The 23698-nt window shown below is 41.8% G+C and overlaps 2 protein-coding genes across 3 annotated transcripts in view; one reads left to right on the top strand and one right to left on the bottom strand.

Moving 5' to 3' along the window:
* Positions 1–1007: 1007 nt before the first annotated feature.
* On the top strand, positions 1008–22967 carry Atp1b1 (ATPase Na+/K+ transporting subunit beta 1). The gene is made up of 6 exons (XM_048358130.1): positions 1008–1257; positions 5882–6010; positions 16161–16316; positions 18028–18212; positions 20541–20621; positions 21541–22967. The coding sequence occupies exons 1-6, from the start codon at positions 1161–1163 to the stop codon at positions 21802–21804; spliced, it is 912 nt and encodes a 303-aa protein (XP_048214087.1). The 5' UTR covers positions 1008–1160; the 3' UTR covers positions 21805–22967.
* The window catches only part of Nme7 (NME/NM23 family member 7), a 151340-nt gene continuing 149824 nt past the window's right edge, over positions 22183–23698 (bottom strand). For both annotated transcript variants that reach the window (XM_048358126.1, XM_048358127.1), the window contains one exon: positions 22183–23060. In XM_048358126.1, the coding sequence (XP_048214083.1) occupies positions 23028–23060 (33 nt within the window). In that variant the 3' untranslated portion in view covers positions 22183–23027. The remainder of the gene's footprint in view (positions 23061–23698) is intronic.

The following is a 23698-nucleotide window of genomic DNA, read 5'->3' as shown; positions in this document are numbered from 1 at the left end:
TCTAGGTGGTTCAGGCCGCCCACAAGGAGCACAGCCCAGCAGTCAGGAACTGGGGCTGCCGGCTGGGCTGGCCGGGAAGGAGAGGGCCGGGCCGGAACTGCCACCGCAGTGGTGGGGAGGGCACGGGGTGGGGGTGGGGGGTGGCAGGTGCAGGATCCCCAAGGCGGGGCCGAGCGGAGCTGGGCAGAGTCACCGGCGTCCCGGGGTGACCTCCCCCAGGCCTAGGAGAGATGGACCTGCAGTACGGGGAGACCCCGAGCTCACGGGTGAGCGCAGGCAGGCGTGAGGAGGAGACTAGATTAGGTCAGGCGGGCCGGGGTCTCCAGGTCTCAGAGAGACTCAAGCGCAGGCCACACCACCACAGGAGGAGGGGTGGTTCCAACCCTAGAGGAGCGGGGAGGGGGCTGGGAATGTTCGTCACGGATTTCCCACCCCCACCCCCCGCCCTCCCTTTCCACCTCCCGCCGCGCCGTTCTTCGCGCCCCAGCTCTCCAGCCGGCCTCCCTAGCCCCGGCGGCTCCTTTGTGCCAGCCCCGCGCCCTCCCCTTCGGGCCTCAGGCCCCGCCCCCTCCGCGACAGCGATTGGTCAGTCGGGCCGCCAGTGGGCGGGGCTCCCGGGCGCGAAGGCGCGGTATATAGTAAAGGTAGGGCGTGCGCCCTTAGCCAATTTTTCGGCTCGTGGCCGGCGCGCGCGTGTGTCGGGCCCGCAGTCCACTCGCTCGTCCTTCCCGCTGACTTTCGTGCCCCTTGCCTGTCTCCGCAGAGGTCACAGGAAGCGGGGGTCCGGTACGGGTCCTCAGTGGCAGCTGCGGGTTCGCGAAGCCCCCCTGAGCCCTCCAAGGCGTCAGGAGTGCAGGGCGGACCAAAGACAGCCGGCGAGCGGCCGCGCGCCCACCAATAGGTTTGGGGCTCGGAGCCGCGCAGCCTCCGCGGTCCCTCCCTCCTTCCCCGCCCCCCGCCGCGCCTCCCCTCCCCGCGCTCCTGTCTCTGCCCCTCCGCGGCGCGTCTGGCACTTGGAGAGCCGCAGCGGCAGCGCGCGGCGCGTCTGGGCTGCGGAGAGCCAGGCCGGGGTCACCGACCGGCACAGCCAGGGGAAGACGCCAGTGCGCACACCGCAGTCCACCCACCTCAGCCTCCGAGGACGCTGCTGACCCGCCGCCATGGCCCGCGGAAAAGCCAAGGAGGAGGGCAGCTGGAAGAAATTCATCTGGAACTCGGAGAAGAAGGAGTTTTTAGGCAGGACCGGTGGCAGTTGGTGTAAGTACGGGGTCTGTAGCTCTCGATCCCCTCTCCCCACCCCACCCCCCCTTCTACTCCGCTCCTTGGGCGGCGCATCCCCTGCGCTAGCTCTGCGGATGGACAGTTCCACACTCACCTTGCTGGCCCTGGTGCCCGAGGATCGGGGTGCTGGGCGCTGCTTGGCTCAAGCGGGCCTGGAGTCGTTCAGGCTGTGAAAAATGCGGAGTCCCCAGGATGGCGCGAGGGTGGGGGGCTGGAGCACCCCCGGCAGAGGGTTTAGATGTGTTGTAGCGATCTTGTCTAGGTAATTTGCAATCCATCCTCCTGACTTCGTTTGAAGCCTTTCCTTTCAGGATACGATCAGATTCTGGGAGACTACATTTGTCTCGTCTTATAGCTATATTTCAAGCCCATAGGAAAATGAGATTTGGGACTGTGAGATAATCGTGAGGTAACCTGATCTAATGCAGGCGAGACTGGGTGATAGCATCTTTCTAATAGGCTAAATATGTACCTCGAATGGGAGAGGAAAGGGGTAAGAGGAATTCATCCACACTGCAGTATTTCATGACCGTGGCTAGGGTTTCCTTTGATGACCTTCCCCCCTGAAGTCATCACAGCCCAGAAATGGCCCAGTAAGATTCATGTCAGGATTCCCATTTCTAAGCCTTGGCAAACCCCAGTGTCATCAAAGTCTACGCAAACAGATGCAGGCTGATTGCGATAAAGGGTTAGATGAAAAAAAAATACTTGGAACAAATGCAGAAACATCTCATTTTATAAGATTTTTGTGCGGCCTGTTGCTTTGTTGGGTGGACACCCACACACACGTCCCATTAAAAATGAGATACCTGGCTCTTTTTTTCCCCTCCCTACACCGGAAGGGTGACATTTTTCTAAAGGTCATTTTGAAGGGCATAGTTGTAGGCAAATCTATGAGTCGTGACTGCAGAAGGAAGGGAGGAAGGGAATCTCCCCACCCTGCATCACTGCCCCCTCTTCCTTCTCAGGTGTCATCACCACCACCACCACCATCTCTAGCAACACCACTGCAGTCATTAAGGGAACCCCATGAGGGGCCAATGCAGTGTTCCTACTTGGGAGGGTCTGTGGGAATCAGCAGGAGAATGAGTCAGGGAAATCGGGCTTGGCTCATACTTCAAAATGGAAGAAGCTGAAATATATGATTTTTTTAATAAAGGAAAAAAAGCAATTTGTGGGGACTCTTTCTTGGTTGAAAAATAAAGGGTTAATAATGCATCATATTTCAAGGTTAGTCAAGGTGAACCCTTGTTCCAAGGTATTACTGGAAAAGCATAGGTGTCCCTGAGCGGAGGAAAATGTAGTTCATGAAGGTAATGGCTTTTTATTTCATTTAAAATTTTGGGGGTTTTTGAGAGGGGGGAGGTTGTTGTGTTCTTCAGTGGGCATATGGTTATAATGTCTCAGGCATGAAGGCCCTTCCTTGTGTTTTCTTAATACGGAAGAGAAAACCTGAACATCCAAAGAGTGTGTAGGAAGAACAGCTCCCTGCAAGGGCCCTCCCCTAGCAACTCCTTGTAACTTGAGTGAGGCCTAGGGGGTGCACTGCGGAACTGGAATGGGCACCTTCCTTCCCAGGTTAGCATAGGCTTGGTTCCCTGGTGGTCTCACCCATGGGGCATCACAGGGCCAGGAGCTGCATTGATTCTGGCTACATTGTGAAATTTGCCCTCAAGTTATTTTTGCCTTCATAAATGCGTTTCTTTCCTCATTCCAATTTCATGCTTCTTAGAATAATATTTGCTTTAGGGGCAAGGCAATATGGAACAATTTGCTCTTTAAGCTGGCATTTAATGGGACAGTACCACAGAGAGAGACAAGCTAGAGAGACAGAGACAGAGGGTTAATGTTTGCATCTTTCCAGTCACATCCAGCAAAGTATCAATACATTGATTTACCAAAGCAGACATCAGACTTGGTGAGCTAGCTTGTCATCTGTTCTTCTGTTTGCTAAGGTGCCGGTGTTGGGCTAACAATCCACTTTTTGTTTTGTGCTAATATGTCTGCTTCTTCCTAGCAATGTAAGAAAATAGCTGGGAAAGAGGCAGGGAAAGAGGCAGCAATTGCGGTCTCATTTGGAGTAAATGCCTGTTTTCCAGCTCTGGGTCCAACATGGATGATGCCCTTGGGGCGAGGGCAGGATGCCCTTGGCTTGGTTTTGCTTATAGGTAGATTTTTTACCAAGATGGATGCAGGAGACTCCAGCCTGTCACCTGCTGGAGAAATCATGGCATGCAAATCATTTTGTGCTTTCTATCTTTTGATTAACTTAATGCAGGCATTGGTAGGTTTTTATATTTAACCAGTTGGGCACGATGCCTTTTTTTTTTCCATCTACCTATGAACCTTTTGAAGGGTAGATTTTTTTTTTTCTAATTGAAAACCTCAATAATACTGTACTTCAAACAAGAGGGAAAAAAGGTAAAGGGAAAAATGCCGCTAAAGATTAGCTCCCCTTATACACATCCCACACTCCCATGGTTCCCCCCAGCCCACTGCATAGGCTCACCAGATCCATACACTCAGCTCTAGCCAAGTGACATCACAGCAGTCACAGAGGAGATTTTGAAAATATTTTTGAGGAAAAAAAAGAAAATTCTTCACTTTTCCTCACCCTCTGAGCAGAATTAGGATGCCTTAAGTTATGCATGCCTTAAATTATTCTCCGTGTTTGCAAAATGACTTATTTTTCCTTCACTCTGTTTTAAACTGGACCCTCAATTATGTACCTTCTTAGGTTGTTAGGATTAGGTGTCTGGAGTTCAGGAAATGAATAGAAATGTTCCAGCTGTTAAAGAGACAACGGAGAGTAAGCAGAGAGCATTAAAAGGAGCTTAAAAAGTAACAAGATGGGGAAGAAACCATGAATCAGGCTACAGGGGCTGTCTTGCTGACTGTGTTATACCAACTCTTCATGTACCTCTTAGGAGCATTCACTGGAAAATTTTCCACATCTCTTGACGTCACAGTCTGCCATTTGACTACTGCTGCTTAGATACCAAATGCAGCACTTAACTCTTGTCCTGCTGGAAGGGAGTGATTGAGTAGGGTGGTGGTTAATTCCTCATTGTATAGCCTCCCGCTTCCTTGTTTTTGCTGTATTTTTTTGGATTTTCCCCCTGTCTTTTCTATGTGTAGAAGACAAAAAGAATTATGATTAGGCATTTTGGTGTGGCGATAGGATGTGCTTTGTGTATCCGCTCTATAGCATAATTGTCTATTTATTCCTGATAGGAAAGTTGGGCTTTTAAACACTTAGAAAAGGCCATCTGGCTAATTTCCACAAGTGTGTACCTCTCTCTCTCTCTCTCTCTCTCTCTCTCTCTCTCTCTCTCTCTCTCTCTCTCTCACTGGTCCCCACCTACCAATTTTTTAAAAATATGTTTGTTCTATGGCTTTTCCCCAAGGACTCTGGCATTTACTGCATTAGATCTGGACCCTTTTAGAAATACCCAAAGCCTCTTTAATGCAGTTATAAGCTTACAGGTTGCCCGTTCCCACTTTTGCATTCACACCAACCTGCTTGGCTAGCACAGAATCGCCAGGCGATGCCTGGTACAGCCTGTTACATGCGGCTAATCGGAGAGATAATCCTTGTAAACCAGTAACTGATAGCCTTATTTCAGTGTATGGGGTAGTTTTGTTGTTGTTGGTGGTGGTGGTGGTGGTGTGTGTGTGTGTGATTTTTTTCCTTCCCATTTGCAGCTATTTTAAGCAGCCATTCTGTTAACTATGAGAAAATGAAAATGCAGTCTCATCAAGCAGTCATTACTCTGGTGCCAGTCAAAAGATGAAACAGAAATATGCCACTCATTTGTACGATAGGATCTTCCCCTCCACTTGTCCCCTGAGGAGAAAGACAGTGTCCCTGGTTGAAACACGGTGGTAGACTGATAGTAAAGAGGAGAGCTTCACTGGGTTTCTTGGTACTCATTGCTCTGTCACCTCTGTCATAGGAATTCTTAAGCTTTAGATTTTTTATTTTATTTTTAGAAACAGCAGCATCTGAATTGCAGTGTTTAATGTCAAGGGATAAGCAAGCAAAGAAAGCACCTCTCGGGGCTGGGGATATAGCCTAGTGGCAAGAGTGCCTGCCTCGGATACACGAGGCCCTAGGTTCGATTCCCCAGCACCACATATACAGAAAAAACGGCCAGAAGCGGCGCTGTGGCTCACGTGGCAGAGTGCTAGCCTTGAGCGGGAAGAAGCCAGGGACAGTGCTCAGGCCCTGAGTCCAAGGCCCAGGACTGGCCAAAAAAAAAAAAAAAAAAAAAAGCACCTCTCTACGGAGGTGTAATGTTAAATACGTTGCAGAGGCACACAAATGTAGCTATGGGTTTTTCTTGGTGATCTTGACCATTTTCCTTCTTTTGAGAATAAAGCTATTTCCTATTGGAATTTTAGTTGTACTTGAACATTTCCCCCATCTCCAAAGAGTGTGGTTGACTGTGCTCCTGGTCAGCATCAGGAAAGGAAGCTCTGGAGAAACAGGTTGGAGAGGAACCAGGAAGGAAGGACCTTGGTCCTCAAGAAGGTCAAGCTTTGATTCTGAGCATGTGACTACATCACGGCCTTTTGTGTGTGTGTGTTTTCCTTGCAGTTAAGATCCTTCTGTTCTATGTAATATTTTACGGCTGCCTGGCTGGCATTTTCATCGGAACCATCCAAGTGATGCTGCTCACCATCAGTGAACTGAAGCCCACATACCAGGACCGGGTGGCCCCACCAGGTAACAACATCCATGTGACTAGCTTTTGTTCCTCCAGAGGTAAAGGGGTGCTACTTTCTCAATGGAGAAGAAACCTGCAAATTGCTCTCTAATAGAGTTTTAAGCAAATCAAGTAGAGAAGAATAACAACTTTTTTCTGCTGCAGGCAGACTTGCATTCATTGCCCTTGGCATTCCCTAGGGTGACAGACATCTTATTTGTACAGCTCTGGAGTGGGCATAAAGGGCCTGGTTCTTACTCAGCCTGACTCTTACCAGCTATATGACTGCGAGCTAATCAGCTCCTGTAAGAGGCTCAGTCTCCTTGGCCTTAACATTCAAGGTCTTGCTTAGAGGGATCATTTCAGGGCCTTTTTCAGCTCCAGTGCACATTTTTCACCTTCTTGAGGGGCTATGACTCATAAATGCTTTAGAGAATTCACTTTGGCTCCTATTTTAAAAGGTTAGCTTATTTTTAGAGGTTATTAGAGCCATCTGCTTAGAAGAGAGGAGCCATGACTCCAAGGGTATGTTCTCCCACCTATTTCCTATGGATTTGCAGGTTGACCTTGAACAGTCACTCTGTCTTCGCACCTCATAAAATGTTACCTGTTTTTTGTTTTTGCCTGTCTTATGTACTGGCATTGTGAACCCTCCTTCCAGTTAGTTTTGAAATCATAAGTGAACAAAATACTATCATAGAAAATGCAAACTGCCACATGAATCCCTTACAGATTGGGTGTTGTGTGAGTTCTATGCAGCTGTGTTGTGTCCACACCAGTCACTACGCACCGTGGAAGGTCCCTGCCATTGTGCCTGGGACCAGGTAAGCCAGCAGCACAATAACAGTGAATTTACTATGGCACTCTTCTACAAGTCATGAGGAGGAGGGGAGAGAGAGGGGAAGGAAGATTGAATAACTTGCACAGCTTCTAAGCTTTCACATTAAAATGACCTTGGGATTACCTCTGGAGGTAATGTTGACTTGTCCCTTCTCTCTGGACAACAGTTTTGTAGCAGCAGTCTGTAGGTGACAATGTGAAGGCCCTCTGCACCAGCAATAAGCAATCTAAATCAAGCATGCATTTTGGAGACTTTATGATCCCTTTTTATGGGTGTGGGAAAGAAGGAAATCTGAAGAATAAGGAGATGACAAGCATGTCCTAAGTCAAGTAGTTCTTGAGTGTAAGAAGTGTCTCTAGATAAATTTAGGTGGGACTGGAAAAAGAAAGTATGTAAGTATATAAAATGACTTAAACCTGTTTAATAACCAGTAGTTTCCAGCAGCTGTTTCCCACCCAAAAAAGTGGGTGTGTGGAAAACATGAACAAGGATTCTGATGGGCAGAGAAATTTAGGATCTGAAATAAATGTATTACATGGATTTCTGTCTTAATAAAGCATGGTATGTCTGTTTGTCTTTCCGCTTCTGTTAGAACTTTACAGTAGCATTAGTAGTAATATAAATTTATACAAACCTTTTGTTTTGCCACTTAAAAGTTATTTTTTATTCATGGTGTTATTTAAAAATTATTCTTGTACTCATAGCAAAAAATGACTATGAAGTCAAGCATTTTTAAAAAGTTTCCCAAGCAAAAGAGACCCTGATTATATAACCTTAGGAGAATCAGTGTTTAATAAAATAAAACATTTTCTCCAGACTGTGTTAAAAGGGAAATTTCACCTTTGAAAATAAATAGCAAAAGCACCTAACCTCGCCAGTGAGGATTTGCAAATGACATTGCCCATACTGTCTGAGGTGCTCAGTCCATTCCAGATCCCTCTCTCCTTTCCTTCTACCTCCCCTTCCTAAAAGACAAGATCTTCATACCTAAATTTAGTGTGCTTACAGCAGTTGGACTGATCTGACAAACCCTTTCTTCTCCAAAGGAATGCTGGTGGCTCATCTTGGAAACATGCATTCCTGTCATGTTGTCTGAGTCACAGAAAAGTCTTGAGTTCTCCACCTGCCCATTTGTCTCTTCTGCTCATTGACTGGGTAATTTCTGTCTCCTCTTTCTTACCTATAACCTTATCCAGAGAGTCTACACTGACATCCTCCTACCTTTTCTTAACTTGTGGAATTTCTATGTGTCTCTCCTGAAGGACTTGTTGTTCTTTTGGAAGTTATGGTAACCTTCAATGAGATCCTTACAGTACTGGCTGCCAAGTACAGTCTCTGCAGTATTTCTAAGGGGCCCTAACTGGACCCTCTTTATGGCATTTTTTTGGAGCAGATGTTTAGAGTTTGTATTTGGAGAAGCACTAACAAGTATGTAGACCAAATAGAAGGATGGAAGAGTATCTTGACCATTTTATGGACTTCAAGTTAATGTCTTCCAAGCCTCCATTTTAGTGATGGTTAAGAGAAAAGAGTTTAATTTTGGGTGCATGTCTTTGAAGTGTGAACAACTTTACTATTTTAAAAATAAAGACTTACGAATGTTATTACATATTGAATTTGAGGAGTGGATTCAAAATCAAGCCTCACAGGGTTTTGAGTACCCTTTATGCATCAAAATGTGTCACTAGATCTCGTCCAAATAACGTGTGTGGCCAAACCCAGCAGTGGTAATTGTGCAGTGCAGTTGCGTCTGTCTATGATACTGGATAAGCTTATAGGCCAGATGTAAAAGTCACACAGAAAGGACTAAACTATAATATGGGAATGCAATTTAAAACAAAATGGCTGACTTGGCCCTGAGCAATGTTGGTGTTCAGTTCAGATGATATTCCTGCTCCTTAAAAGGCCTCATTGCTATGGGATATTGGAAAGATCTGCGTGCTGTGCTGGGAAAGAGGGTATCACTAGAGTCTCAGCTGAGATGAGACATATTAAGTTACTATTTTCAGAGTTCAGAAAGGATCATTGACAATTTCATGTTGCCTTAATCTAAACACCAAAGCTACCCTGGAAGTACTAAGGGTTTAGGAGTACGTTCACAGTGTAGAGAAGGACAAAGCAGGATTTCACAGCAGAGTACAGCTCCCACCACTCCAGTACTTCTTAACCACACCGAGGTTCCATTTTATCATCTATAAAATATGGGAAATACCCTGGGAAGATTAACTGAGATAGTAAATATAGGCAAGGCATGTGGTACTCTGTAAGGTAAAAAAAAATGGCATAAAATAAAGAAACTGTTGGTAGCAGTCTCTTGTTCATTGTAGCCTCGCCCTTCTACTAGAAGAGGTAGTTTCTTTTTAAATACTGAATTTCCAAACAGAATGTCCTATGACACAGCAAGAATGCTTTACAAACAAATTTTTATGGAGGCTATAAAAACTTGCATTTCTTATGAAAAATGTTTGGGTAATGTGGGATTAGGAGACATACGTTTTTTCAAGAATTTCAAGTGACCCTAAAGGACATTGAATTTGTTTTATAATCTCTTCCATTAACCTGTTGGCTGGTGTCCTTCCACCGTGGTCAGCAGTGTTTCTTCTCAGTGTCATAATGAGGGTCTGGGAAGAGACACTGCTGTTTGCTGTGCCAGAGAGGACTAAGTAGTCACATATGGACATAACCCCCCACATGCAGCACCCTTTCAACACACACAGAGTCACTCTGAGGATTCACCAGGCCTTGTCCTTGGTTTGACCCTGATGGCCTTGCTGCCTGCCCTGTGGTGTAATGGAAAAAAGTCTTCTTCCCATCTGTTGCTGCCCTTCCCCCACAGAGGCTCACTTAGCAACTCTTCAGTGAACTGAAGGTCACTGTGTGTCAATCCCTAGTTCCAGGGATATTCCTACCTGGCTTGCTTCCTGGTACAAAGGTATAAATGTATACCCATTTTGAAAGGATCATATTCTTGTCACCTCAGTAACCAGAACTGGGCAGAACGTAGGGTTGGTAAAGATGGGCTGACCGCACAGTCCCTGGCAGCGTTTTCAGTTTCATCTTGTCTATGAAACGGACCTGTTGGATTTTAAAATCCATGTCATAAGACCTGCCAGGACAAATCTCAGTGTGTTTAAGTAAAATTCCTGAGATTGTGTTAATATCGGGAAAACTGTTTTCATCCTACAGTGTCACATTTGTATTAATCTTGCTCAGATTGCAAGAGGAAAAATGTGCCTCCTTATATGGTGGGGGAATTATTTCAAGTGTCAATATGGTATTTTTCTGGTGTTTCTAGTTGTCATCCATTAATTTGTGATGTCTCAGCTGACACCCACAGGCAGGTCTGACTTTCTCACTTTTCCTTCTCCTCCTCTCTTCCTACCCTCAGATGGATCCTGCCAGTCTGCTCCCAGAATTTGAGCTGTGGATGAGTTAGTATTGATGGCAGATATGGCTTCCAGGAGCTACAACTGAGCCAAACCAGCCTTTGGCTTGGTAAAGGATTAGGGAGGAAGAAAACTGACTGCAACAACTCACCTATCCATGTAGCTATTTCTTTATTTCTAAAGTATTCCAATTCTTGGGTGTATAGGAAGCCAAAAGCTTAAAATTAAATTGTTCTTGGAGTCACAGAAAAGTGAGTCTCACTCTGTATGCTCATTTGAAGATGAGTAAGTAGAGCAGAGATCTCTGAAAAGCAGGAACAGGTAACCAAGCACACAGATGTTAGTGAAAAACTAAGCTGAATCTGTACAGATTGATTTGAGGATTTGTTAGTTGGTGGCGCTCATCCAAGAAAGAGCCTACAGTGTGGAAGGTGGCAGTGTGAAGGACCTCAACCTTCACTTCTACTCCCCTGAAATCTGGCAGGTAGAACTGGTTGTTCTCAAATAATCTCTGGATTTTAGGCTAGTAATCCTGAGACATATGGGCCCACCTGATACAGAATAAACTAGAGTTGCTGGGGGAGATGAAAGGGATTTGGGGATGGATTATCCAATGGCTTCTCACCAGAAATGCTCATCTTTTCCCACATACCTACATGACTAGAGCCCATCAAATGTCACTGTCTCAAGCTATTAGTCCTGAAGCAAGTAATATGTGCTAAATTTAGACAGGTCACATATACTAAGTGTTCTTGTTTGACATTGAACAAAAAAGCACAAGTAGTATGAAACACTAAGATTTTTTTCCCCTTAAAAAAGTGGTACATTTCTGATAGTGGGGATAAGCACATGAAGACCCATCAAAATATCAAACACCATGCCCCTATGAAATTGTCAGTACTTGCAGGGCAGGTGGTGGGAAGGGGCTTGGCATGAATGCTGATACTGGGCCTTCTGCTCTTGTTTAGTTTTGTCCATTCAAGGCTGGTGTTCTACCACTTGAGAAGTACCTCTACTTCCAGCTTTTTGCTAGTTACTTAGGGATAAGATTCTCCCAGATTTTTCTGTCTGGGCTGCTTCAAACCCTGAACGCCTGATCTCAGCCTTCTGAGTAACTAGCATTATAAACGCCTGATTCTATTTTTTTCAGTGAGTAATTTTTTATTTGCTTACCCCAAAATGAATATTCAACTAAAAAGAAAATCCTTCTTCAAAAATGGAAAAGGGCCTACAGCCAGAGTTTGTGGCATTTAGTGCAGATGGGAGGAAAATTTCTGTATAGCAAGGATTGTTCCAAACACTGAAATAGGCTGTGGAGACTGTCAAGCACTTCTAAGATTTTTCACTGGGAGCAGACTCTGTGGGTCTGGGATGGATATAGATGTGACCCTGCTTCAAGGCAGGGTAATTTCTGCCCAGTCCAGGCATCTGAGTCACGAAGGTGAGTCAAAGTCCTCTGGTTTCCAGAAACATAACTTTTCTTCTCCTTTCCATGTTCTCTTTATTATGTTAGGTAAGTTAATACTAATGCACAGATGGAATAAAACAAAATCTAGTGCTACCTTAAGTTCTACAAAAAGGGAAGTGTGTGTGTGTGTGTGTGTGTGTGTGTGTGTGTGTTATCCCTTTCCCATTTAAAAATTTTTGCTGAGTCCACCTTCAAACTTTGTATGTAGCCTAAGCTGGCCTTGCACCTGCAGTTGTGCTGCCCCAGCTTCCCAGGTGCTGGGATCACAACATGTACCACCATGATGGTTTTTGGAAACCACTTTTTACTAATTTTCTTTTTTCATCAGTAGCAGGGTTTAAACTCAGGTCCTCCCTTGGTTGGTTACAATCTACCACTTGACTGTTGGGCCCCAGATCCACCCTGGCTTTTTGCTGGTTATTTTGAAGATGGACATTTTTTTGCCTGGGCTGGCTTCAGCTGTGATCCTGCTGAGTAGCTAGGATTACAGGTGGGGGGCCAACCAATAGTTCCAGGATACTTCTCAACTCCAGATAATGTATGAGAGACATGTGATGAGGGTGGATTGTGTGCATGGTTACATTGAAAGCCTTTCATTTCCTGTGCTTTTTAGTCACATGGTTACCCCCTGCAGGTTTCTATGGAAAAATGATGCCTGTTTAGCTGTTGAGTGTGTTTGGCCAGTGACGCATCAGATGTATTAAATGACAAGTACAGCTGGGCTTTGGGATTTACTGGAGTAACTGCTGCAAGGTTAAAATGGCTGCCTAAAGACTTCCACTCACAAACAGATTACAATTATAATCTTGCTAAATTGTAAACCTATTCGGAAACAAAATACTTCTTAATGAAAATGCTTTTTTTTTTTTCTTTTTTTTTTGTCAGTCCTGGGCCTTGGACTCAGGGCCTGAGCACTGTACCTGGCTTCTTTTTGCTCAAGGCTAGCACTCTGCCACTTGAGCCACAGCGCCACTTCTGGCCGTTTTCTATATATGTGGTGCTGAGGAATCGAACCCAGGGCTTCATGTATACGAGGCAAGCACTCTTGCCACTAGGCCATATTCCCAGCCACAATGAAAATTCTTTCTTTCCCTATCTTTTCTTTTCATTCACCCTTTTGCTCTGAACACCTACTAAAGACAAAAATTAAGGAAGTTCCTCCTCTGTTCTTAAGAGATCGGAGGTTGGGGGAGGCAAGTATATCTCCAAGGAGCAAGTGTACAGTCAAAGGGTTGTTTTTACAGTCTAGATCTTACATAAAATTGAAGTACTTATTGAAAACCAAACATTAAAATTTTATAGACCCAAGTTGTTGACTTGATTGAATAATGATACATAGTGTATGGCAAATGGTTCAATTGGGGCAAAACTGTATAGAACTTGGCCTGGTTAATGAAATTCAGGTTTAGAAGACTGATGAGGCAAAAGAGTACATCTGTTTCCTGGAGTTTAATTTGAAATCACAAGCCAGGAATTGGTTGTTCTGTTATCTTTGGCCTCTAGAAGTTACCATTGCAAACAAAGGTCACCCTTGTTCAGATTCCTTAAATCTTTTCACATCTTCTGTATGTCCTGAGAGTCCCTGGTCTTATGGAAACTTCAGGAGGCAAGGTAGGATTTGCTGCCTTTGGGGAGTTCTAGTTGGGGAGCCTGAATGTAATAAAGTTGCTAAGGTCAATCCTGTTCCTTTCCAGTAGCCTGATGAAAGCATAGTGAATGATTTGAAGGGTTTGAACATGATTCAAAAGGTCCTTCACCTGCTTTTTGAGAGTATCTTACTTGCTTTAGAAAATTAGTTTTGAGAAGAAGACTTTTCCTAATGATTTGGTGAAGATCTCTTCAGAGAACTCTCCAAATAAAACCACCCAGGATAGAACAGACCTGGGAATTGAGTTCTGCCAGCTCCTAGAAAGACAGTGTCAGGCCCTCAGGCTCCCGACGAAGAAAAGACAGGCAGCAGAGAGCAGAGGGTAAAATGAGATAGTCCAGAACTGTGAAGATGGAGAGTTCTTCCAAGACCACCCCAGGGAGCTAATGGCACCTTAAACAGGTGCCTCCTGGAGATCTTCATGTGTGAGATTTGCAGTTAAAAGATGGCTTTGCAGCCTGAGTTCTACCAGGGTTATTGTCAATGTGATCCTCTAGGATCACTTACCCCATCTCACACTGGATTTGTCTTGTGCTACCCTTTTGTTTTTTTCTTGCATCATTGGTTCTGTGATAGACCACAGTTTACATTGTTATTAGTTATCGCCCTTAAAGTCTCTTCATGTTGCTTGGCTGCATTTCTTTCCTCTCCTTCCTTCCTGAAGGTTAGGAGAAACTGTTCCTGATTTCTGTCATTTAATTTTGTCTTCACCCTCCTAGCTGCCACCACTCTCTGTTTTCTCAGATCTGGAAAGCTGATGAGCCCAGTGCACGTAGGTCTTCCCTGTCCATTTCTGCCAGAGTAATTCACAGGCATTTGCCTGCCATCTGTCTGGCTTTTCCAATGGCCTCTCAGGTGTGCCTCCCGACTCCAGGGCTATTGAGAAAGCTCCTGTCCTCTTGAGTTGTGAGGAGCCTCTGGTTGTGGGCCACCCTGCATTCCCTGCAGGTCCAGGCAGTCAGGGGGCTCTTACTTAAATGTTTTATTTATTACTCAAAGCAGGAATGAGTCTTCCTAGCTACCTCCTCATCTTCAGAAGCCTGTTTACCTTTTCTATGCAGAACCTCTGAGCTTGCTCTGTTTATCTTTCCATGTCTCTAATCATGTTTACTATGGTGCTTCTTTATGGTTATAATGCCACTTTTCTAATTTAGTTAGAAGAAGATTATTCAGGCTGTATTTAAGTTGATTTATATATGAAATTCTTCTGTGGTTTATAAGATTTTTTTTCTTAATGCACAACTGCAGTCGTGTTTACACTGAAAATTTTTTAAAAGAGCAAAGTAGCAACTTGTTACTTCTATTTAAAGTACTTTCCATCACTTTTGACAGCTTTTTTCCCGTTATATTCCTCTAATTTCATATCACTCTTTTTGAGATTTTTTAAAAAAATTCCTAGTAAATGTTTATTGAGTATGTGCCAAACAGCATCTTTTTGATATAGTTCTTAATGTCCCTCCTAATGCCTCTGTCTCAGGCACTCCTCTGCCCACTCTCCACTTTTGAGTTCATTGTCTCTATCCCCACCCCTTTCACTCCTTACTGACTAAGAAAAGATAACCATTTATGCCAGCTCTTACTGAAGCCTGGTTTTCAAGCCCCACAAATAGTACTGTGAAATAGTTAATAAATGCACTTTAGTTCCATTTTAATTATGCTGTTGTCTCCACTATGCTCTTATCTCCATCACTATTGCTATTCTTATATTCTAATTCCCTAGAGCTCCTAAATGGAGGGTGCTTCAGGCACTGTTCATGCCTGTTAAAGAGATTCTCAAACTCCAACTTTAGAACTGTGATTGGTCTGCAGCAAGCCTGCATCTTTAACCAGCTTGCTCTCCTGGCCTGCCAGGAAATTGTCCTGGAAGGCCTGGTAAAGCTAGTACAAGTACTTGGAGTGATGCACCATTAGATGTAGAGGTGGCAATTGAAAACATAAGATTCCTGGCTCAACTTGAATTTCAGATAATAGTGTTCTTACTAAAAAAACATTATTTGTTGTTTATCTGAAATTGGAATTTAGCCAGGAATCTTGTGTTTTATCTGGCATTCTTGGGATAGAAGGCCATTGACTGTCCAACTGGTGACCCTAAGTGTGTAGTGTTCAAATGTCTACTCAGGAAAACCTGTGAAGGCAGAGACTTTGGGACATAAAAGATTGGAACAACTTAGGCAAACCCATTTATATACATAGTTTCAATTTACCCTGACTGGTACTAGCATGTTTTTTGGACTGGGAACTGGATATATATTTCAAATTTCCCAGATGAAGCTAAAAGATCCATCAGAGGTGATAAGAGGGGAAGGAAAGTTTCTGTGTAGTCTTGAGTCCAGAGTTTGTAATGGATACACATCCATTACATCCTGTACTGACAGGAGCATAAAGGTGCCTTACAAGTCATTATGGAATGGAAGCCACCTCTACACGGTGCTGCCTAGCAACTCATGTTTTTAAAATGTGACCATGTGAAGGTACTAGAAAAATGATAGACTTCGGAGTGTCCTGGCATGTTTGGAATTCTGGCTCTACTACTTTCTCCTACACCTTGGGCAGCAATGTTTTCACTCAAAATGCAGAGAATGCCTACCATGAAGTATAAGAGCAAGGAAATTGAAAGGCATGGGGTTTAAGGCAACATCATTAGACTTAAGTTATTTAACTTCACTGTAGGATTGCTTTTGAAAGACAGGCAAGGATGTAACCTATTCTTTTTAGAAACCAGGTAAATGCCACATAATATGTTTGTGCTGGAAGAATCTGCTTTTAAAGAGTCTTGTTTGGCTTCCTACTAATGACTTTTTGTGTCTTTTAATTCTTCCTGGTCTAGGATTAACGCAGGTTCCTCAGATCCAAAAGACTGAAATTTCCTTTTATCCTAACAATCCCAAGAGCTATGAGGCATATGTGCTGAACATTATTAGGTTCCTGGAAAAATACAGAGATACAGCCCAGAAGGATGACATGATTTTTGAAGACTGTGGTAGTAAGTAAACTCATTACACATCTGTGCTTAGTTTTCTTTTGCTAATTCTCATTTCTGTTTAACATTTTGAGAGAAAGTCTCAAAATAATAGTTACTGAACTCTGATCATATTTAGAAGGTAAATTTTAAAAAGTAAGAAATAAAATGAAATAAACAATGTAGCTTCAAGTGTTGCACTTTCTGAATTTGGAAAGTATAGTACTTTAGACGTACTCCTGTTTTTAGATAGGATAACTCTCCTTTTTACTATTCTGACCCAATGAGTGCAATTCCAGTTTTGTTTCTTGTACACATTGAGAAGTACATCTGCTTATTTCCAAATCCTTCCTCTATCCTTACTGAGGCGCACACAGGGCTTCTCTCTCAAAACTCTCTGGTCTGATTACCTGTAATCACACTGACACTGAGGAAGGGGAAGTGAGCAGTATCATATACTTTATAGGACAAGGTAGGGATCGATAATCAGCTGTGTCTTATGCAGCTGAGCATTATGGCTAAGTACATGAGTTATGAAAAATGAAGAATGGCTATTAGTATTGTGAAATCATTGGTACAAATATCTGTCCTCTTTCCTGTTACTCAGACTGTGGATTTCCCAACCTAGGTTCTCACAAGTACCTCATGACATTCCTCAATGAATTTCTGGGTATGACCAGCCTTTTGATTCAGCTTAAGAATCTGCAAACTCAAAATCTGTATACAAGAGATTAGTGTGGTCATAATAGTGAGTGAGCTGCCATTTTAAAGTCATTGTAGAAGAATCTAGTAATTCAGAGGCAATGTTGTCATTGAATTTTCCTTAGTAGAATTTACATCAGTTGTTTTCTGTTTTTGTTTTTTAATCTTACTCTGTAGTAATTAAAAAGACCCAAAAGATAACCATGGTAAATCATCTCACAGGAGAATTGAGACATTTTACCATTTGGGAGGAAAAAAAAGTAATTTAAGAAATTATATATTACAATGAGATTGCTCATGAAATACAAATAGGATATCATTAATAGTACACAGCAAATACATACTGAAATATTTGCATTATTTTTTGTAGGATGCTTTGATTTCTGTGTTCATTAGTCTTTCTGTAGCTTTTACATGTGAATTCAAAATAACAGAACAAATCTTTCAGTTACATAAATACTTATAACAAAACAAGAACTCATAGCTTTCAAAGGCAAAACTCATATTTCTGTTCACTCCTTTACTATTTAACATGATAATCAGGGGCATAGCTCTAGAAACTTCAGGCCCAAAACTATCCGTTTGAAAACTTATTGACAATCTTTAAAATTTTTATCCTAACTACGATTTTTCTGTTACTAAGCTAAACTAATGTTGACCTGTAGAAATGCTGCTCTGCTGCTCATGAAGCAGGATCCAATTTCCTTTCAGTCTTAAAAATAGTGCAATCCGTTATTTACAGGAAGACATATTGCCAGAGACCAAATATGTGTTCATCATCAAATATAGGTACCACCACCTTCCATGTGGGGCCATGTACTAGCTATTAACTTTGATAGAATATCATTTTTCACCCTCTGCAGAGATGACAAACAGCTTGGTGGAAATCTTTGTTTAATTTGGATGATGCATTCATGAGTAGCACTATCTTAAGAAATGGTGACAGGAAAAAAATTGTGAAAGGTTCCTTTCGCTTTCCTTCAGTGCTTAGAGCATAGCTGGTACAATATAAAAATGATGTTTGTACTTTTAGATGTGCCCAGTGAACCCAAAGAACGAGGAGACTTCAATCATGAACGTGGAGAACGCAAGGTGTGCAGATTCAAGCTTGACTGGTTGGGAAATTGCTCTGGACAAAGTGATGACACTTTTGGCTACAAAGAGGGAAAACCCTGCATCATCATAAAGCTCAACCGAGTTCTGGGCTTCAAACCTAAGGCAAGTGATATTTTACACTGCAGAACTTAGATGAGCCATTCACATTTTTGATTCATGTATTTATTTGATATAAAGTACAACACAAGGGGGTTTTAAAGTATATTCACTGCCTGCTTTGGATTCTAATCAGTAGCATAGTACTATTTTGTATTTCAGGATAGCATAACTACCTAAAGTTAGGGTAGATATGTTATAAAGTTGCAGAATTTCTGTGGTTTGATTTAGGCAACATAAAATTTTGAAGTGAGTACTGAAGACCTGTTCTTAGTACTTCTGCTAGGTATCTAGGTAATAGTGTCTGTCCCATGTAAATTCTTTAAGAGCAAAAATAGAAAATGATATTTTAAAGTATTTTTTAAAAAGCCAGGCACCAATGGCTCATGCCTGTAATCCTAGCTACTCAGGAGGCTGAAATCAGGATCGCAGTTTGAAGCCAGCCTGAGCAGGAAAGCCATGAGACTCTTTAACTCCAGTAAACTACTCAGAAAAAGCTGAAAGTGGTGCTGTTGCTCAAATGGTAGAGTGCTAGCCTTGAGTAAAAAGAAGTTCAGGAACAGCACACAGGCCTTGAGTTCAAGCCCCAGAACAGGCAAAAATATATTTTTTAAAATCCCTTGCCTGTGTGATCATATTGTAGTTTTGGTCTTCGTGGAGCCATCAGAGTATTTCAAAACTGTTGTCTCATAGTCTGAAAAAGTGTTTTTCCCTGAATAATGATTTCATTGCAAAACTAGAAATGGAACACCATCTTGGCCTGATTTTTTTGATAACCATATTGGCAAGTAGACATTACTTGAACTCTCAGAAAAATTGCAAATTGCTACTACTCACTGTTTTGTGAGAATTTATTAATTTTTTAGAGAAATTACTGGTATAATCTCTGCTTTTTTAAAATTGGTGATTTCATTCTCTTCCCCAGATCATGAATTAAGCAATGCTATACTTCTCCCTAATTATTACATGGCCTTGCGCTTACTATACAATTTTAAGTTCTGATAGGGATTGACTGCCATCCACTGCGTATGTGAAATACATGAAGTCATTTCTGAAATCTGGCTGTTTAGGTCACTGTATTTTCTACTGAATGCTAACTTAATTTGCTTCCACCATGCTTGGAAAAAAGCAATGTAGAAATGAAAAGTTTTATTAAGAAAGGTGCATCAAAGCTCTTTTGTGACAGGAGAAGCATAAGCATAAGTAGGTAAATGGGTGAGTGGATGGCTGTGTAACTAGCTTTGTGGATATTTTACAGAAGCTAGTGTACCCCTCAACAGAATTTTAATCTTTTTCCCACTTTGACTGGGATATAATGGAAGAATAAAACAATGAGAACCATTACACCATGATTGTTTTTGATATTCATATTGTTAGTGAATACTCCATCAAGAGAGAGAAAAGGAATTGGTGTGGCATGGGAAAAGAAGACTGAGCTAATCTGTTCTGAGTCCTTTGTTTTAGATACTCATCAAAGACATAGTGATATTTATATCTCACAGAGGCAAAGCCTAGTTTATTATGATTTATGTCATCCTACATCTGGATAGTCTTATTAATGATGAATTGAGCCTTTTTTCTTTTTTCTCTACATTTGGTCTCTGCTTGGTTATCCATCACCTCTCCTAATTATTAATCTCACCCAAATTCCAACTACTTTATTACTGGAATTATTTTTATCAGCATCTCACTTGATATACTTGTTGCTGTCTGAGAATAGATTCTCCAACAATAAACATTCATCACACTTCTGAGGTCGATTTGAATCCAGGAATGGAAGAGTGAAGGCTTTGTCTATTTTGTTATAGCACTAATTTTCACACTGTATTCTGAGACAGTGCCACCTTTACTTGTTTTATATATTGGAGTTTCCTAACAGAAATCATCCTTAGACATCAATATTCCTCCCTCTTCATTCCTGGATTTTTTTTTTTGAAGAAGCCATTCTTGAGAGAAAATAAATGGTTGTTCATTCATGGCTCAAGTTTGTGAAACAGAAATGTTAGTCATAAATTGTAATATTTACAATCACTCCTTGATTGGGTCTCACTTTCTGTTGTCTGTAAGTACAGCTTGTAATAGATTATCATTTAGTTCTGGCCTCATCATAGTTTAATTGTGTTGTTTACAAAACCTGGAGATTTATATTCAACAAACTCACAGACTCTTCCTAGATTGGCTAGAGGAGTCACTCAGTTTGCTCTCTTGAGGTGTTTTATTATTTTTGTTCACTTAGCATGACCAGTGTATGTTTGAACTACCAACAAGTTTCACTTTTCAGAAACTAAAAAATGTTTATTTCCTCTTACTGAACAATGTGGGTTTTATTTATAGCCTCCCAAGAATGAGTCCTTGGAGAATTACCCAGTGATGAAGTACAATCCAAATGTTCTGCCTGTTCAGTGCACTGGCAAGGTAAAGACACATTTAGGGTTACTGAGGTTGGGTTGAAGAACAGAGTAGAAGAAAGATGAGTGAATGAGCTTCTGTCAGGTTAAAATTTTCATATAAGACACAAGAAACACTGCTTTCAAGAGCTAGTTTCTTTGCACCAACTCAAACCAGGTAAAACTTCTTAAAAGGACAGAGAGATCTAATGAAAATAAAACTGCATGTTGTTTTCTCTATTGGTACAAAAAACTCAATTATTTGAATATAATCCGTTGACAGGGTTTATAGACCCAAAAGATGAGGTAGCTAATGTTTAAGGCTGATTTTTTGTTTTAATGAGAAATGTTGCACAAAATGTATGTTATGGGCTTCTCTTTTTAAAATATTGAGATTAAAGTAAAAACTGGCACATTCCTACTAGACCTAAAACCAGGTACCTGATGAATTATTAGAGAGAAGGCAAATAAAAGAGAATCCCAAACAGTGCCGTTTTATGCTGGTACCAAGGAAGGAAGTGGACATAAGAAATGGGAGGCGAACAGATGAACCTGTTCACTAGAAATAATATTGGGAGGGAGGGGCATCATTGAGAGTTGCTTTTGATGATCGCCTTATTCCTAGGAGGCTGTGTTGACCTAAAAAAATGCTTATCTGGTCTTTGCCTAAGCTTCCCTACTTGAATAATGAAAATTCCTTTTATGTGTGTTGTTGTGGATTAGATTGGGTAGATGGTTTTTCTATGGTGATAGACACCCACCAGCATCTTTCCTTCCCTACGATGTTCCCATACTTCTGAGACAGGTGTGAACTTTCTGTGTCTCAGGATGGTTTGTCTCGCTCTAGTGATGGCAAACTGTCCCACACAGTTGAGAGTCTTGTATGTGAATACAAGTTATGAGCCATGATGTCACCTATTAACACTGCATTTCACTCTGTGTTTTAGCGAGATGAAGATAAGGATAAAGTAGGAAACATTGAATATTTTGGACTGGGTGGATACGCTGGTTTTCCTCTGCAGTATTACCCCTACTATGGCAAACTCCTGCAGCCCAAGTATCTGCAGCCCCTGCTGGCCGTACAGTTCACCAACCTCACCTTGGACACGGAGATTCGCATAGAGTGTAAGGCCTATGGTGAGAACATTGGGTACAGTGAGAAAGACCGTTTTCAGGGACGCTTTGATGTAAAAATTGAAGTTAAGAGCTGATCACAAGCACAAATCTTTCCCACTAGCCATTTAATAAGTTAAAAAGATACAAAAACCTACTAGTCTTGAACAAACTGTCATACGTATGGGACCTACACTTAATCTATATGCTTTACACTAGCTTTCTGCATTTAATAGGTTAGAATGTAAATTTAAAGTGTAGCAATAGCAACAAAATATTTATTCTACTGTAAATGACAAAAGACAAATAAAAATTGAGCCTTGGGACGTGCCCATTTTTACTGTAAATTATGATTCCATAACTGACTTGTAGTAAGCAGTGTTTCTGGCCCCTAAGTATTGCTGCCTTGTGTATTTTATTTAGTGTACAGTACGATAGGTGCATACTCTGGTCATTTTTCAAGCCATGTTTTATCATATCTGTTTTCTACTTTATGTGAGCAAGGTTTGCTGTCCAAGGTGTAAATATTCAATGGGAATAAAACTGGCATGGTACTTTTTTGGGTTTTTTTTTTTTTTTTTTGGTTTGACTTTTTCAAAGATAATGGCCCATCAATGAGCATTTTTAACACACTCCATAGTCTCTACCTGTGGTGTTAGGTCTTTATTTTTCTTTTTTCCTGGGGCTGGGGAGGGGGTGGGCTGTCATGGGGGAACTGCCCTTAAAATTTTAAGTGACACTACAGAAAAACACAAAAAGGTGATGGGTTGTGTTGTGCTTTGTACTGAATGCTGTCTTGACATCTCTTCGCTTGTCCTCCAATATGTTCTAAAGCTATGTTTGAGATTGGGATCTGCCCATCACTTTGGCTAGTGACGGGATAATTAATTTGCTTTGTACATTTTCTTTTCCTTTCTTCCTTTCTCTGGAGGCATCACATGCTGGTGCTGTGTCTTTATGAATGTTTTAACCATTTTCATGGTGGAAGAATTTTATATTTATGCAGTTGTACAATTTTATTTTTTTCTGCAAGAAAAAGTGTAATGTATGAAATAAACCAAAGTCACTTGTTTGAAAATAAATCTTTATTTTGAACTTTATAAAAAGCAATGCAGTACCCCATAGACTGGTGTTAAATGTTGTCTACAGTGCAAATCCATGTTCTAACATATGTAATAATTGCCAGGAGTACAGTGCTCTTGTTGATCTTGTATCAGTCAGGTTGAAACAATGGACAATAAAAGAATGAACACATTCCTCATGCGCGTGATTCGCTGTTGTCTACATGCTCCAGTCTGTGACTTCTTTATTTTCAGTGCTCCTAATTATCCAAGATCTTGAAGAAATATTGAACCTGAAAGACAAGCACATGATTTTACTGGTTCGCAGTTTGGGCAGTGTGTCCACTAGTCAGAGGTCAAGAGGATGGTCAGGAGTCTGGCTGCTGGAATAAGAAGCAAAGCACACCCCTTCCCAAGGAAATAACACAGAGAATCACTACACCTCCACCTCGTTTGAAGTTCCCTTTTATATTTTGCAGTGTTACATTTTGCTAAGGTCTCATGATCTATATTTATTTTAAAAGAGAAAAAAATATAGCAAAGCTGTTAGCAGTAAGCTTTAAAAAAAAGACAGGGTGCAGAACTCAAAGGAAAAAGGGTGGAAAAAGTGCAGGAGTAGCTCACTGGACACTGATGAAAGTGAACTATATAACTTATGGGCAGAGATGTGGGAGGGACTGGAAGAAAATGAGGGAACAGAAGACAATGTACGAAAGGAAATGTACTCATTATCTGACTCATGTAATCCCTCTGTACATCACGTTTATAATAACAAAAATTTCTTAAAAACTAGGCTAGGTTTGAGGTCCAGTAACTTAAAAGGTTCATATCTGGCTTTTGTTAGGGGTTGTGCCTACATCTTTATTTAATAGTATTAATAAAAAGTTAGCATTGTATGACACAAGACAAAAATAAGTGTTGTGGAAACATT

The sequence above is a fragment of the Perognathus longimembris genome, chromosome 11 (genome assembly GCF_023159225.1).
Source record: "Perognathus longimembris pacificus isolate PPM17 chromosome 11, ASM2315922v1, whole genome shotgun sequence".
NCBI classification, from domain to species: Eukaryota; Metazoa; Chordata; class Mammalia; order Rodentia; family Heteromyidae; genus Perognathus; species Perognathus longimembris.
This window is presented reverse-complemented; position numbering and strand designations above follow the sequence as displayed.